The sequence below is a fragment of the Leopardus geoffroyi genome, chromosome B3 (assembly GCF_018350155.1).
Source record: "Leopardus geoffroyi isolate Oge1 chromosome B3, O.geoffroyi_Oge1_pat1.0, whole genome shotgun sequence".
Lineage (NCBI taxonomy): Eukaryota > Metazoa > Chordata > Mammalia > Carnivora > Felidae > Leopardus > Leopardus geoffroyi.
The window spans coordinates 62,804,964-62,822,022 of record NC_059337.1 but is presented as its reverse complement, the minus strand read 5'-3'; the positions used below and the strand labels follow the sequence as shown (position 1 = coordinate 62,822,022).

At 55.7% G+C, this 17,059-nt stretch overlaps 1 protein-coding gene across 1 annotated transcript; it reads left to right on the top strand.

Moving 5' to 3' along the window:
• Positions 1–170: 170 nt before the first annotated feature.
• DISP2 (dispatched RND transporter family member 2) lies at positions 171–15,293 on the top strand. Its single transcript, XM_045450037.1, has 8 exons — positions 171–1,123; positions 6,603–6,932; positions 7,202–7,231; positions 7,380–7,503; positions 7,767–7,882; positions 8,061–8,188; positions 8,549–8,646; positions 10,178–15,293. The coding sequence occupies exons 1-8, from the start codon at positions 1,011–1,013 to the stop codon at positions 13,436–13,438; spliced, it is 4,200 nt and encodes a 1,399-aa protein (XP_045305993.1). The 5' UTR covers positions 171–1,010; the 3' UTR covers positions 13,439–15,293.
• Positions 15,294–17,059: the final 1,766 nt, after the last annotated feature.

The following is a 17,059-nucleotide window of genomic DNA, read 5'->3' as shown; positions in this document are numbered from 1 at the left end:
GCTGGTAGGTTCTGACTCTCTCCCAAGACCCATTCCTCAGCCACGGCACCTCCCTGCATATACAGCCAGCCTGCTTGCTGTGAAACACTTTCTGTCCATCCAAATCCCCACATCTGGGACTCCCAATCCAGTCCCACATCTGGGACTTCCTCCAATCCCCAACTCCCAGACCTCTCACACCACCCATATCTATTACTAGCCCTCTACCCAGGCCTGTCCCAGGCCCATCATGCCTCCCCTCCCTGACAGTCATTCCCTGACGGTAGAGGAAGCAAGTGTCCTAAAGTGAGTGGCTATTGAGTACCTTCCAGGCCGGAAAGGGGGTGATTATAAGAAAAAGAGCTGCGAATTCTCTCTCTTCTCCCTCTTCCCACACCCCACACTCAGCACTTGAATAACAGAAGCCGGGCTCCACGCCTGAGGGGTGCAAACTCAGGTCCAGGTCCAGAGAAACGTGAAGAAAGACCCAACTTGAATAGTGCTAATCCCATTGGGGAGGAGGGGGTGGTTGCTGAGCAAAGCCGAGAGAAATGTGGAACTTAAACCGCCAGACCTCTCAATCCTTCGGCTTCCTGCACAGTGAAGTGCGGGTGTGGAAGCTTCTCCCTCTTTCTGGCTGTAAGAGTGCGTGTCAAGTTGTGAGGCTCTCTGCACGGTGCCTGAAGTCGCGCTTCCTGGTCCCTTACGGGAAGACCGATGTCCCCCTGGGAAAGGCCAATGTGCAAACTACAGCCAGACAGCTGGGCCCCTCTAACAGCAGCTCTCAGACTTGGCCTGGGTAGAGGGGCCCACCACTACCAGTCCCGGGGTCTTAAAAGACTGCAAAGCCTCCAGCGCCAGGCAGCCGCGCGGGGAGAAGCCTCTGTCCCCACCCCCGGTGCCGCGCCCATTGGCTGGGCTCTTGTCGGCCCCGCCCACCGATCGGTCCGCCTGGCGCTGACGCATGCGCGGGAGCCCGCCACCGCCGCCGCTTCAGCACCAGCTCCCGGACAGCGGCGCCGCCCACGGGCATGGACGCTGACAGCGGCAGCAGCAGCAGCGGTCCGGCTCCCGGCCCGGGTCCGGAAGAGGAGCAGCAGCCCAAGGAGGAACCCTTGGCCCCAGACGGCAGCTCCCCGGACAGGTAGGGCGGACCGCTCCTCAGACCCGGCTCGCAGACCTTCCCAGCACCCCCGCCCCAGGTATCCCTGTAGCCGCCATATGTCTCCCTCATTCATTCCCCAGCCCCTCCCAGAACCCCTTCCACCGCCCCGAGCTACCGGCCCCCTGGCCACGCCCTCATTCTGCCGGGTCAATTTTCTCTCTCCCTGATACCCCCTACTGTCAGTCCCCGTCGCCCTCATTGCCCAATACCTGCCCCACCCACTGTTCCTACCTTACCTCTAAGGCCGGGGGTTCCTCCGCCCCTCCAGCCCTCTGAGCCCCTCCGAATAGGCCCTGCCCCCGCATCTTCTCAGTAAGCTCCAAGCCCGCAGCCCGCAGTCTGGGTTCCAGCATGTCAGTGTACTCGAAGGTGCGCGTGCAGGGTAGACAGGAGGATCCCCAAGGTGTGTGTCCTGGGGAGAGCAGACACTCGCCGCCACGCCAAGGACTGTCTTTGTACATCACCGTCAGTCTCCAGTCTGCCCTGCATGGCCGGCTGCGCACATGTAGGCTTGAGTGCCCGCGTGTGGCAGCCACCGACAGGCCTTGGAGGCGCTAGGGTGGGCAGGCTCTAAGGCTCAGGCCGCGGTCAGTACTATCCCTGAAGGAGCCCTAGGCCGGTGGGACAAGAGGAACACCTTCTCTCTGAGGACCCAGATCTTGGTGCCTCTCCTCCACCTTCCTCCACCATATGTGTGAGGGAACAGCCCAGCCAGGTAGCAATATGGCGCAATTTCTGTGCCCTGCCTGGTCTGCCACCCTCAGAATTCCTCCCCTGACATGATACTGCCTGTCTCTCTCTTGCCTGGACTGAAATAAGAGGTATTATTTGGGGGCAAAAAACAGAGATGGACATATGTCTACACTGCACCAGTTAAAATGTACATTCTGTACCTCAGAGCAAAGAGGAGGCCCCACAAGTGGAGAAAAATGTTCTCTTCCCTCTATTGTCAACACATCAGCCTGGATAGATTTAGCCACCTTTCACTCTGAAAGGCACAGAGCTTTCTTCAAGGAGGTGAAATAGGATGGATGTGTTCCCTGGACCAGGGGGGTACCTGGGACTATGGCCTGACCAGGGAGCTAGGGAAGGACATGACAGGAGCAGGACACAGCAGGGCAGGGGCCTGGGACCAGGAGCATCCCTAGAAGGGGCTGGAGAGTCATTTGCTGCCTTGGATATTTCTTGTACCAAGGATAAACCCTATCTAGTCTAATCACTTTCCCTGCACATGAGGATCATTCTTGGGCACAGGAACCACTTGCTCTCCTTCAGCAACTCCCTGGGACCTCTGGCCTCTCTCTGCACTTCCCCAGAGACCCTGGGCACTAAGCAGGTGAAGGGACACAGTTCAATTCAAGAAACACAAATATGTTCCCGCTGAGCTAAGGACTACTCTAGGGTTAGATACACAGTGAATAAAACTGCACGTGTGTAAGCACACACAGTCCTTTACTAATGCATTAACTACAGAGCAATTTGAAATAGTTCATTCTCTGTTTCTTTTTTTAATTACCTTTTTTATTTTCCTAGTGGCATGAATTGCTCCCTCATCTGTCTAGGCCTGTCTGCGGGATCACATGGATGTCCATATGGCTATGTGTCTGTGGGCCTGGGGGTGCTGTTGATGCACATGTACATTTATCTCTTATGAGTCTTCCATGTGGGGGCTCTGTGTCTGGGGCCCTGTCAGCCAGGCCATGGCTGCTTTAGCCTTGGCCTCTTGATGAAGCCTGTGTCACCACTTTCCATCCCCCTGCCTGCCTCCCCCAGTCACTTGGGTTGCAGGCCAGCCTAGGAAGTTGCTCACCCTCTTCAGAGCGATGGAACTGAGGGGATAAGAATAAAAGCTGCCTGGGGAGGCAAGGCCTGGGATGTTTAACTTGTATTATCACTAGGTATCCTGGGAACAGAGGGCAGCAGGAGCTGGCAGGAGAAATCTTTTTTTCCCAAAAGAGTTTGGCTCTTCTTCTTGGGAGGGTTGAGTCTGGAATGTGGAGGGTTTCAAATTTTGCCACACTGACAATGATGGGCACTGTCAAGAAAGATGAGATTTAGAACCAGCTGATCTTAGGTCCTTGGATAGGGATAAGGGGGGTGTAAAAGAAGGGGCTGGGGCCAGGGAGACCCCCGTAGAAGCAAACCAATGGTAGAGGCTGGAATCCCCCCTTGAATAAAGCCAGCTGAAGAACAATGCAGGCTTATGAGCTTTGGCAGACTGGTTAAGGGAGAGTGTTTCCTTTCTCCTCCAGCACCTCCAAAGTGCTTCCCTTCTTGAAGAAAAAACAAAACAAAACAAAACAAAACCAGACACTCCAAGTGGAAGGGCCTGGCTCCTAGGAAAAGCCCAGTGCTCAGTGAGTGCTCTAAGGCCATGGGCAGCTGGAAAGGCCCCCTGGCTGCTCCCCCACCACCAACCCTTGGAAGGCAGGCTTTGATGTAAAGAGGGTGACCAGGGAGCACCTGGCTGGCTCAGTCAGTGGAGCATGCAACTCTTATCTTGGAATTGTGAGTTCAAGCCCCACATTGAGTATAGAGATTACTTTAAAAAATACAATCTTAAAAAAATAATAATAAATAAAGAGGGAGACCAAGACTAATGGGTCATATTCATGCCTTCAGGATTTAACCCAGACCAAAAACAGTGCCCAGCATGTGGTAGGTGCCAAAAAAAGACCTGCAGGAAAAAAAAAAAAAAAAAAACACCTTAAAGAAGTACATGTCCACACTTATGTACATAAACCTGGCCATTTATCCAGCTTTATCCAGCCTCCCTTTGGCCCATGGGGAGGGGTCAATAAGGTCTTTTATCTGCCAGGACGCTGGCTGCTATATCAATTCTATGGGTCATCTGAGGTCTTCTTTTAGAACATCTTTGGTCAAATTCCTATTTTTCTAAAGGTTGAGTTAGTTTAAAAATAAATATCAGTGATTTTTTAAAGTTTATTTATTTATTTTGGGGGGGGAGAGCAGAGAGAGAGAGGGTGGGGTAGAGAGAGAATCCCAAGCAGGCTCCACACTGTCAGTGCAGAGCCTAATGCAGGCTCAAACCCACGAACTGCGAGATCATGACCCAAGCCGAAGTCAAGAGTCGGACACTTAATGGACTGAGCCACCCAGGTGCCCCAATAAGTATCAGTGATTTAAACCATGAGATCAAATTCTGATGTAGCTTTTAGATAACAAAAAGGAAAGTATTGGGGCGCCTGGGTGGCGCAGTCGGTTAAGCGTCCGACTTCAGCCAGGTCACGATCTCGCGGTCCGTGAGTTCGAGCCCCGCGTCAGGCTCTGGGCTGATGGCTCAGAGCCTGGAGCCTGTTTCCGATTCTGTGTCTCCCTCTCTCTCTGCCCCTCCCCCGTTCATGCTCTGTCTCTCTCTGTCCCAAAAATAAATAAACGTTGAAAAAAAATTTAAAAAAAAAAAAAAAGGAAAGTATTTATAATTATATATGTAATGAGATTCTCAAGGTGCGAGAAGTTCTAAAATGGAGATGCATTATCTGAGGTGCCTAAAGAGGTCAAACTGTAAATATAAATATACTTCTTAAATTATATGCTTCCTGAAGAACTGAGTGTGGGAAGGGGCAGGAAAGCAAATGTATCTTCCACATGCCAGGCTCCATGGCAGGCACCTCACGTATGTTGTATCAGTTAATTCCCACACCCAACGGAGAGGGGGCATTATCAACATACTCTCACTCAATAGGCAAGGATGCCAGCACTCCAAGAATTGTGTCTTTCCCCAGGCCCCAGAGCTAAAGGATGATGGAGCCAGGAGCCCACCTCCAGTGCTCCCCCATTTTGCTCTCAGCATGGGGCTCATCCTTTCCCAGACTGCTATGCCAGCCAGTCGTCCTTCTGGGTGGAGGAGGAAGAGCTTACCTATTCTATCCACTTCCTCTACTTGGTCTCTGGGCAGAACCCAGCCTCCCTGGGCAATGTCTACTTGCCACCATGGCTGGGACTCCGGCATATAACCCTTTCAGCAGTGCAGCAGGCAGGGCCGGAAGCCAGGGTTGGCTCAGCGTAAACGACACAACTACACAAGTTCTGGCCAGCCAGGTGAGTCAGGTGAATGGGGAGAGAAGACAGAACTCTGCCAGGGCTTCCCAGTCCGAAGCCCCTCTGGAAACCCTCCATAGCCCTCAGCTACTCTGTTCTGTGGACATCTTCTCTCGTCTTAGGTCTGGCAATCCTGCCACTGGGTGGGACTCCACCTCCCCCTGCACCCAAGGAGTGGGGCTGCGTCCATGCACTGAGAGCTGCTCTCATGAGTAATTTTGAAAGAAGAATCTATTGCCGATTCTTCCTTAGCAAGTTCCTTGGGGGTCCCAACTCCCTCTCCCAACTGTGCACACTCTTACAAAGCAAACCTTCTGCCCCATGGCCCAAGGCTGGTGGAAGGGCAGCACTTGCCTCTGCCAAACCTTCCCTGAGGTTTGTCATACCCTAAACCTCACACCCCTATCAAAGCTGGGCCTTCCTCTGGCTCCTTCAGCCCTCTGACTTCCTCTCTCACAGCACCCAACATGTTGGACTGTTGTCAACATCTCCTGCCTACCATGAGTGCCTAGAGGCCAAAGGCCCTATTCATCCCAGGACCACTATTAGCAGCCTGTCTAGGGCTCAGTATTCATTCAGCAAACATTCCCTGGGCACCTTCTGAGTGCAAGTCACTCTTCAAGGCACGAGGGCTGCAGAGATGAACAAATGCACCAGACCCTGCTCTCCTGGAGCTCACATTCCATTTGCGAGTCAGGCAATAAACACGACAACACTATAAGGTCTGGTTGGGGCAAATGCTGTGAAGAAATATAAAGCAGGGTAAGGGGACAGAGAGCTGACAGGTGATTATTTAGAAAGGGTGGTCAGGGAAGGCTTCTCTAAGAGGGTAATAGTTGAACAGAGACTAAAGAGGGGCTATGAGCCATGCAGTTATCTGGGGGAGGAGCACCCCAAGCTGAAGGAGGAGAAAGTTCACAGGCTCTAAGGTGGGACCAAGATTGCAGCAGGTGCTCAATAAATATCCGACAAGAGAATGAACAGATAACTGCAGCCGGAAGAGCACAGGACTGCAAGTCAGACCTGGGTTTAAGGCCCAGTGCTTCATGGCTCACTGAACCTATTTTCAAATCTAAATTTTCAATTTCCTAAAACAAGGAAAGTATCTCCCCTGTAGAGTTTTTGTGAGGAATACAGGACACCATATATGTAAACGCACAGTGTTCAGCATGTGGCAGGCTCTGCCAATAACGTTTTTTGAGCGTGTGGACAGACGAGTGAATGAGATAGCGGACCCAAGAGGTAGGCTGGGGAGTAGCCTGCACCCTCCTCACCTTCCCCCCAGGACTAGTAATAGAACAACCCCAAGCCCCCGGCTCCTTGCCTCCGACTCCTGAACAATGATGGGGCATGGGATGACCCCCGCCCCCATCACCCTTGTCTCCTCTCTCAACAGGTCCCAGAGCAAGGCTGTGGCCCCTGAGGCAAGCCCAGAAAAGAGCTGCTCTCTCCAGAGCTGCCCCCTTGAGGAACCTTCCAGTTCTTCAGGACCCCCACCAGCGACTTCCACCCTCCAGCCTGGGGGCCCGTCCAGCCCCTTGGCCCCTGCACACTTCACCTATCCCAAGGCACCACAGGAATACCGGGGGGACAGTTCCCTGCCAGGGCTTGGGGACCGGGCAGCTCTATGCTCCCATGGCTCTAGCCTCAGCCCTTCTCCAGCCCCCTCACAGCGAGATGGGGCCTGGAAGCCACCATCCGTGCAGCACCATGTGGTCAGCGTCAGGTAAGGAGGGGTTCAGCAGTCTGCAAGCTGCCACTGGAAGGTGGGGCAAGGCTTAAAAGTGGAGTGAGCCCCTGGGGCTCAGGACTCCTTCATTAGGAGGCAGCCCAGGATGTCTCCTGCCTCTGATGGAGGAGGCAGCCTGGATGGAGGAGGAAGTAAGGGTTGGAGCTTGGGAGTAGAACAGCCTGTAAGGGTTAGTACCATCTTCCTCTACCTCCCACCCTGCAAGAGGGCTCTGACAAGCAAGTATCTTTTCTTCTCTTCCACAGGCAGGAACGGGCCTTCCAGATGCCAAAGAGGTAGGCCTGGGCCTTCTCTGGCCCCCTAAGGGTGACTAGGCTGGTGCCAAGTTTGGCCCCACCACCCCTTCTTGGTGACTCCTAAGCTCACCACACCCTGCTGCCTTACCCAACACCAATTCCTGTGGGTTCTCTTCCTCTTTCCCAGCTATTCCCAGCTGATTGCCGAGTGGCCGGTGGCCATGCTGCTGCTGTGTCTGGCTGTCATCCTCCTCTGCACCCTGGCTGGACTGTTGGGGGACCGACTGCCCGACTTCTCCAAGCCCTTGCTGGTAAGAAAGGGCGGGACGGGGAAGGGGTAGGGGCCCCCAGGCCTGGCCACCTCAGCTCTGTCTGGGGCAGAAAGTTGGACGGCACAGCTGGAGTGGGGTGGCAGTGCACGTTGGGGAAATGGTACAGAGGCGATACTCTCATCCAACAATCCAGACAGGTGGACTGGCCTTCTCTGCTCCAGGGATGCAAAGGGGCAGAGCCAAGAAGAGCCAGGCGGAGCACCCCTCCTCCTGCCTGATCTTCTCTGTCTTCCTTCCTGCAGGGTTTTGAGCCTCGAGACACAGACATTGGGCGCAAGCTAGTGGTCTGGAGAGCACTGCAAGCCCTCACAGGCCCCAGGAAGCTGCTTTCTCTTTCCCCAGACTTTGAGCTGAACAGGTAGTGGGTTCCCACCTTTCCACTGTTGAAGCGAATGGGGGAAAGAGAGGGGGCATTGGGTGACCTCCCCAAATGCAGGGCAGAGGGACTTGCTGGGATCCCCTGGGGAGTGGTATCTGGCCTCCTCTGAGCCCCTACCCCTTGATGGTGCCTGGCATAGATTTTCTCTCTACCTCAGCTCAAACCCCCACACCACTCTGAGCCCCACACCCTGGAGCAGTGCCCAGGAGGGCTTGGTCCGGCCTCGAAGGATGGTGGAACCCCTGGAAGACAGAGGGCAGGAGGACTTCTTTTGTGGTCCCCCTGGTAAGCTGCAGCCTAGCCAGTTCTTGCCTTTCATGGTGGTCCCCTTCCTACCTACTAGAACAGGAGGGCTCAGGAGAACAAATGTGGGCAGACAGAAAAGGAAGGAGGTTGGCTGGCCATGTTCAAGTCAAGGAAGTTGGGTTATAGCTGGGAGGCTGAGGCAGGTCTCGGGTACTCCAGCCGCACAGAGTCAAGCTGGGTGGGGGTGGAGCACCGGATCAGGCAGCCTGGCACAGGTTTCAGACTCCTGAGACTCTGAACCTCATATGGCCCTGGGTAAGCGTCTTCCCTCTGGCGGGCCCAGGACCTGATGCCAAAGAGCTGAGCTCTGGAAGGGGCGGGGGGTGGGGTGTGTTGCAGAGAAGAGCTATGCACAGCTGGTGTTCATGTCGACCTCAGCGGGCAGCCTGTGGAACCTGCACGCCATCCATTCCATGTGTCGCATGGAACGGGACCAGGTGAGCAGACTGGGGAGGTGCCAGGGGTTGGGGGGTGTGGGGGTGGGGCAGGGACATCAGGGACCTGATCTCAAGGAAATACAGCTGAGCCAGGACTGCCAGGGTGGACTAGGGAAGAATATTCCCTGCTTAGAAAATTATTCCAACCCTGTTGAGAGGCTCCAGGTCGGGGTGGAGAAAGAAGAGTCGACTTTTTATAAGAGCCAAGACACAGATTATGTGGAGCCTGGGGATTTTCAAAAGGTCCCGAAGAAAAGCTTCAAGAGCTGTTGAGAAGAACCCAGCCCAAGGCCCCCAGCCTCCATCAACCCAAGCAGTGCCAATCCGATCATGCCAACTGGAAAGCCATATACCATAACATCTGAAGAAAGATTTGCTGATAAAAACAGCGTGAACGCCACTGAGTAGCCCAAGGCACTCCATACAAGTGAATTCAAAGTACCAAAAGACGCCTTAACATGCGCCCTGGAGTCAGATGCCTAAATTCAAGGCCAGTTCTAATACTCCCTAGCTGTGTGACTGCAGGCATGTTTCTTAACCTCTCAGTGCCTCAGGCTTTGCATATATAAAATGGAGAAAATAATGGTACTTGTCTCATAGGGATGTTGTGACAGTTAAACAAGATAGAATTTGTCATAGTGATTGACAATAGAAATCTCTTTTTTTTTTTAATTTTTTTTTTAACGTTTATTTATTTTTGAGACAGGGAGAGACAGAGCATGAACGGGAGAGGGTCTGAGAGAGAGGGAGACACAGAATCTGAAACAGGCTCCAGGCTCTGAGCTGTCAGCACAGAGCCCGACGCGGGGCTCGAACCCACAGACCGCGAGATCATGACCTGAGCCGAAGTCGGCCGCCCAACCGACTGAGCCACCCAGGCGCCCCAGAAATCTCTTAATAAATGTTACTGTTGTCACCACGATCTCAGGCCCAAGGCCGTACAGTACAGCCAGTTGGTGACAAAACGGGGCCTCTGATTCCCCAGGCCAGTGCCCTCCCAAACTACACCAGCTGTTGTGATGTGTTGTGTCAACAGCAGGTGGGAGAGAAAAGGAGACATGGGGTCTGTAAAAGAAACAGCCCTGGCCCTAAGAGGGTTTAAGCAGACCTGGGGACAGAGGTGGGGGGCTAAGGCTTGGCACTGACCCTGATCCTGGAATGTTTTGGCCTCACTTTTCCCATCATTTGCTTCCAGTTCCCTGGACCCTTGACCCCTCTGTGGCTGGCACTCCACTGGCACTCCTGGCTCAGGCAGTGAAGAGCTGGGGTGTGTGACCTGCAGGGGTCCTCAGGGCAGGACCTCTCAGGCTGAGGCCTCAGGCAGCATCCCTGAGGCTCCTCTTTGATGGAGTCAAGATGTGGTCCGGAGCCAAGTGCAGCTCTGAGACAAGCCACTTCTACTGGGCTGGGGAGATACCTCTCTGCCTCTGCCCTATAGCCTGAAAGGAGGTGAGGGGGCCTTGGATAGGGCTGGGGAAACCTGGGCCCCTGCATTGCTCCTGAGCTCTCTCCCGCTGTGTGTGCTGTACAGATCCGCTCCCATACCCGCTTTGGGGCTCTGTGCCAGCGGACGGAAGCCAACAAGTGCTGTCCCAGCTGGTCCCTGGGCAACTATGTGGCCGTGCTCTCCAACCGCTCCTCCTGCCTGGACACGACCCAAGCGGATGCAGCCCGAACACTGGCCCTTCTGCGGGCCTGTGCCATCTACTACCACCGCGGTGCCCTGGTGCCCTCTTGTCTGGGCCCCGGGCAGGACAAGCCCCCGCACTGCGCCCAGGTTCCCACCAAGTGCTCCCGGAGCAGTGCCGTCTACCAACTCCTCCACTTTCTGCTGGACAGGGACTTCCTGAGCCCCCAGACTGCTGACTACCAGGTGCCCTCCCTCAAGTACAGCCTGCTCTTCCTGCCCACTCCAAAGGGTGCCTCTATGATGGGCATCTACCTGGACCGCCTAGCCACCCCCTGGGGGCTCTCTGACAACTACACATCCATCACTGGCATGGACCTGGGCCTCAAGCAGGAGTTGCTGAGGCACTACCTGGTCCAGGACACGGTGTACCCCTTGCTGGCCCTGGCTGCCATCTTCCTCAGCATCGCCCTCTACTTGCGCTCCCTCTTCCTCACACTCATGGTGCTGCTGGGGGTGCTGGGCTCCCTCCTGGTTGCCTTCTTTCTTTACCGTGTGGCCTTCCGCATGGCCTACTTTCCCTTCGTCAATCTGGCAGCCTTCGTCCTGCTCAGCAGCGTCTGCGCCAACCACACCCTCATCTTCTTCGACCTGTGGCGCCTCAGCAAGAGCCAGCTGCCCTCCGGGGGGCTGGCACAGCGCGTGGGCCGCACCATGCACCATTTCGGCTACCTGCTGCTGGTCTCGGGCCTCACCACGGCCGCGGCCTTTTATGCCAGCTACCTGAGCCGTCTGCCGGCCGTACGCTGCTTCGCCCTCTACATGGGCACGTCCGTGCTGGCGCACCTGGCGCTCACGCTGGCCTGGCTGCCCTCCGCCGCCGTGCTCCACGAGCGCTACCTGGCCCGCGGCTGTGCGTCCCGGGCGCAGGGCCCGTGGGGCGGCAGTGCGCCCCGGCGGCTGGCGCTGGCGCTGCACCGGCGGCTCCGCGGCCTTCGGAGGGCGGCGGCCAGCACCTCGCGCCTGCTCTTCCAGCGCCTGCTGCCCTGTGGGGTCATCAAGTTCCGCTACATCTGGATCTGCTGGTTCGCCGCGCTGGCGGCAGGGGGCGCCTACATCGCCGGCGTTAGCCCCCGTCTGCGGCTGCCCACTCTGCCGCCGCCCCGCGGCCAGGTCTTCCGGCCTAGCCACCCCTTCGAGCGCTTCGACGCGGAGTACCGCCAGCAGTTCCTGTTTGAGCGGCTGCCTCAGGGCGAGGGCGGCCACATGCCTGTGGTTTTGGTGTGGGGCATCCTGCCCGTGGACACTGGCGACCCGCTGGACCCTCGCAGCAACAGCTCACTGGTGAGTGACCCTGCCTTCTCTGCCAGCGGTCCCGAGGCCCAGCGCTGGCTGCTGGCACTCTGCCACGAAGCTCGGAATCAGAGCTTCTTTGGTGTCCAGCCCGAGGGCTGGCCCACGCTGTGCTTCATGGAGGCCCTCCAGCGCTGGGTGGAGAGTCCTGCTTGTGCCCGCCTGGGGCCTGGCCTCTGCTGTGGCCACTCAGGCTTCCCTTGGGCACCCCAGCTTTTCCTGCACTGCCTCAAGATGATGGCTCTGGAGCAAGGCCCCAACAGCACCCGTGACCTAGGACCCCGCTTCAATAGCCAGGGCGGCTTGGCTGCCCTGGTTCTGCAGTTCCAGACTAACTTCCAGTACAGTACAGATTACAGCCAAGCACACCACTTCTATGCTGAAGTCAGCCACTGGCTGGCAGGGGAGCTGGGCAGAGCACCTCCTGGCCTCCACCGGGGTTGGTTTACCAGCCATCTGGAGCTGTACAGCCTGCAACACAGCCTGAGCACAGAACCTGCTGTGGTGCTGGGCCTGGCTCTGGCGCTGGCGTTTGCCACACTGCTGCTGGGCACCTGGAACGTTCCGCTTAGCCTGTTCTCCGTGGCAGCGGTGGCAGGCACCGTACTGCTCACCGTGGGGCTCCTGGTTCTACTCGAATGGCAGCTCAACACTGCCGAAGCCCTCTTTCTCTCTGCTTCCGTGGGCCTCTCAGTAGACTTCACTGTCAACTACTGCATCTCCTATCACCTGTGCCCACACCCCGACCGCCTGAGCCGCGTGGCCTTCTCGCTGCGCCAGACCAGCTGTGCCACGGCTGTGGGGGCTGCGGCCCTGTTTGCGGCCGGTGTGCTCATGCTGCCTGCCACGGTGCTGCTCTATCGCAAGCTGGGCATTGTCCTCATGATGGTCAAGTGCGTCAGCTGTGGCTTTGCCAGCTTCTTCTTCCAATCTCTGTGCTGTTTCTTTGGACCAGAGAAGAACTGTGGGCAGATCCTCTGGCCTTGTGCCCACCTGCCATGGGATGCTGGGAATGGGGAGCCTAGTGGGGAAAAGGCAGGCCGCCCAAGATCAGGGCCAGTGGGAAAGGCACCCGGATCCTGCTCGGAACAATACGAGCTACAGCCCCTGGCACGGCGCCGGAGTCCCAGCTTTGACACCAGCACAGCCACTAGCAAACTGTCCCACCGGCCCTCGGTGCTCTCTGAGGATCTACAGCTGCATGATGGCCCCTGCTGCCCCCGGCCCCCACCGGCCCCTGCCTCCCCAAGGGAGCTGTTCCTGGACCACCAGGCAGTCTTCAGCCAGTGCCCGGCCCTGCAGACCTCCTCCCCCTATAAGCAGGCTGGCCCCAGCCCCAAAACCCAAGCCAGGCAGGACTCCCAAGGGCAGAAGGCTGAGCCCGTGCAGGCCTCACCAGAAGCCTCGGCCCACCCTCCCAAGCCCAAGGCCGTGGAGCCTCCTGATTGCCTCTGCTCCTCAGCTAGCACCCTGGAGGGGCTCAGCGTCTCTGACGAGACCTGCCTAAGCACCTCTGAGCCCAGTGCCCGAGTGCCAGATTCTGTGGGTGCCTCCCCAGAGGACCTGGACGAGACAGAGCAAACGGTACCTGAGCGGGGCCAGCTGAATGAGAAGCGAGACACCCTGTGGCTGGCACTGAGGGAGACCGTGTATGATCCATCGCTGCCTGCCTCCCACCAGAGCAGCTCCTCCTGGAAGGGCCGTGGGGCACCAGGGGATGGCAGCCCTGTGGTGCTGCCCAACAGCCAGCCAGATCTGCCAGATGTTTGGCTACGCAGGCCCAGCACCCACACTTCAGGCTACAGTAGCTGAGGGAGGCCCAGGAAGGCAGGGCTGGGGCACAGAGCCTGTCAGAGGTGACAGGAGGGGGGCAGCCCCAGACTGGAGCCTGATAGTGTCTGCCCGCATCAGCATGGAGAGGTCTCACCCTCCAGATGTGGATTTTAAACCCTGCCAGATGTTTCAGCCTTGGTCCAGACTGCTACTTACTCCCCACATCTGGAGGATTCAGTGGAGAGGGTCTTTGGAGAGAAATGTCAAGCTCTCCTTGTAACTTGCTGAGGTCTCATTTGTCCCCATATGCCAACCAGGACCTCTGGAAGGGGGAGGGCCAGATGTGTAGCTCCAGGTATCAGGGCGAGGCTGACCCAGCCCCCAAGCCTAGTGGGACGAAGGGACTCAGTCCGTGGAATCCTGCCAGGGCACCTCACCAACCAGAAGAGCCCTAGGGAGCCTCAGCAGCCTCCAGGGCCTCACATCTTTCAGGGGCTCTTCGGCAGGACACTTCCTTCTCTTTGGAGAGCTTCTCTGGGCCGGAATTAAGTGACTCTTTCCTGAACAGCCCTACCCCCTCACACTCCCCGGGCTGACCAGATATTTGCCAGGGCCTGGCAGAGACGGCTGCTGGGAACGAAGCAGGAGGAGGAGGGCTGGTCAGCTTCAGAGTGTCTCTCAGTTACAGGACGGTCCCTCATGGGGAGCTGCTCTGGTACACGAAGCGTGCTCTCCCCTGTGAACAAACAATAAGAATCCTTTACATCCTGCATCTCTTAGTTTACGGAACACTTGCACACCCACTTTCTCCTTAGTTTCACCATGTCACTATGGGGAAGCCTGCAGTTAGCCAGGTCCTTCTGCCCCCGATTTATAGGTAAAGTCATTGAGAGTAAGTAAGCTTAAGCGATTGACCCACAGTCACAGAACCAGTACAGGGGGAAGCAACTTCCCTGGCTCACTCCCCCCTGAAACTTCCACTCTCCTGGCTCCCTGCCCCAGGGACATTGGCTTGTGGCTAACTTGACCCTTCACCTCTGGCACCCTCTGATGACCTGCCTTCACAGGTGTCTCTGAGTGCAACACTCCCTTCCTTCCTCTCTTTAGACCTCCGTCTCGAGAGAGAGCTATCCTCTGAGCTAGCTGCAAGTTGCTCCACATCTGCCCAGTGCTTCCCTTCAGATCCACTGAGAACCTATCAGCTATGGGGCATCCTGGCTGATCTGCTTTCCAGGTTCAGGGGCATGCTTCTTCCACGGCCACAGTGTATGGAGAGCCCCTGTCAGGAGAGGCACTGAGGGTAGTAGGGGTTGAATGGAATTCAGTTAAGGCAGGACCCCAGGCCTGCCCCTTTTGGGAGTGCGTGAGTCTAAAGCTATTCCCCGCGTCAGGGTCCCCCGCTTCCTAAGGACATGACGTTCTGGGGGTTCTCAGCAGACCAAAAGGTGACTCCTCCTCCCCAAAGCAGAGTCTCTCCGCAAGGTTTTTGAGCCCACGTGAGAGCGATGACACTTGGAGCACATTTACTTGAACACCTACTCTCCTACGGTACTTCAGGGAGACGGAGGCATGGAAGGAAAATCGAACATCTGCCCTCAAGGAGCCCTCCCTCTAGCTGGGGAAACAGCTCACATAGACACACAGGAGCGATGGGTCACTGACAGCACCACGCAGGGCATGCTGAGGGCCAAATGCCTGTCACCATTAGTATCGCTGGAGGTCAAGTACCCAGGACTGGGTAACCAGGAAGGCTTCCAGGAGGGAAACAACTCAAGCTGGGCTTCAGAAGTGCAAGTATCTCAGACTGGAAGGGACCTTAATGATCATTTATTCCAGCAGTTTTCTTTTCTTTTCTTTTGTTTTTTTTTTTTTAAGTTTATTTATTTTTGAAAGAGAGAGAACACAAGGGGGGAGGGACAGAGAGAGAGGGAGACACAGAATCTGAAGCAGGCTCCAGGCTCTGAGCTATCCGCACAGAGCCCCACGCAGGGCTCGAATCCACGGACTGCAAGACATGTGACCTGAGCTGAAGTCGGTCGCTTAACCGACTGAGCCTCCCAGGCGCCCCAGTTCCAACAGTTTTCAAGCTCTGTAGCCTCAGGACCCTTTCTTCAAAGAATCCTTGTGTGAAAACACAGCATATAAAACATAACAAGCAGTGACTCTAGTGGGTTCTGGGTGGGGTATACAGAGCCAGCTGAGCTCCCCTTTTTACTGTGCCTCTCAGACAGGCCCTGGGGAACCCCTCAAGTTCCTGGCAGGTCCACAGAATGTAGCATGAAAACCACTGATCCAGGCCATCTTACAGATGAGTGTCACAGACAGGAAGGGACTTTTCTAGGGCCAAACAGTCTGTGACCACGCTGGAGGCAAATCAAGGGGCATTTTGGGTTTTGTGTTTTCCTTATATCGTTGAGACCTACCTCCCACCCCAAGTAACCCAGAAGGGGAGCAGGAACCCGAATGACAACAGGAGTTGTGGAAGAGAGAGAAGACCGTGGGCAGGAATGATGGGATATGTCAGCTCCTTTGCAAAATAAGAAAATCAAATCCACTTGACCCCTGACATCAGGAGGAGGAGGAGGCAGTGACTAGGACCTAACTTGGACCTGTCCCCCCGGGAGGTCTGCTGGGACCACTCTGTCTTCATGTCCAACTGAAATTCCACCTGTCTGGCCTGTGGCTGTTCATCAGGGTCTTGGCTTCTCTACATCATGGACGTGTCCTCCTGTTGCCACACATCCAGGCCGAGAGAGCCCTGGTCTCATCTGGCACAATCAGCCAGGGGGAGGACGAGGTGAGCCCTTCCTCCTGAGCATAAGCAGAAGTCTGGCCTTGATTCAAAAGAGAGACCAGCATCTTAGTTGCTTCTGAGCAGCTCACCAAGGCTCTTCTGCCCTGTATTGTGGGAGGGCAGCAGGGATCCAGACCAAAAGAACCTGTTCCCCCACACCCTCTCTTGTGTCTTGCAAGAAGAGACATGGTGTCTAGGACTGGAGCTTCAAAGCTTTTTCTGACTCCGTTAGAATACGGAGGGGTAGGTGGGGCAGGCATCGAGGATTTGGGCACACCTGAGGACCCTACTCGGGGATTTCTGGGTCCCATTCTTGCAGGCCACAGCCACAAAACCCTACAGGAAGGCAGACAAGCCAGAGTAGTTAAGGTACCAACTGGATCTGTTCTGTCTACCGCCGGGCCCAAAAGACTGGAAGAACCCAGTGGTGACCTAAAACATCACCTTACACCTAGAGGGGCCCATACCAACAGCAGGCAATCCACATTAGTGAGTAACCCAGCTTGCCTCTCCAGCCCCAACTGTGGAAAGCAAGATGTAAAGCATTTCCAATTTCCTTTGAGTTTCAGCAGACCTGCTCACTTTATTAATATTATCAGTGGTTACAATGAGTATATGGCTTAGAAGCATGCTGTGAAGCAGAGGAAAACCAGTTAAAGCATTTATGTTTGCTCTGAAAAATTCAAGAAACGGTTTCTTAACACAGAGACACTCTAAAATAGAACTACGTTGATACCCATTTGGGATTTAAGGTCATTTCTCCTATTTGTGCTACAGATCCTTGAACTCACACTCAGAGTATGAGTATGCGTGCTGTATGTTTTTAAAATGTAACTTGGTATACTTTGTTACTATGGAAAAACCCA

Excerpts from the sequence above, each read along its gene's own strand:
- DISP2 (XM_045450037.1), top strand. The coding sequence starts at position 1,011 with ATGGACGCTGACAGCGGCAGCAGCAGCAGCGGTCCGGCTCCCGGCCCG. Across the intron at positions 6,933-7,201 it reads CACCATGTGGTCAGCGTCAG|GCAGGAACGGGCCTTCCAGA; the intron begins GTAAGGAGGGGT and ends TCTCTTCCACAG. Across the intron at positions 8,189-8,548 it reads CTTCTTTTGTGGTCCCCCTG|AGAAGAGCTATGCACAGCTG; the intron begins GTAAGCTGCAGC and ends GGTGTGTTGCAG.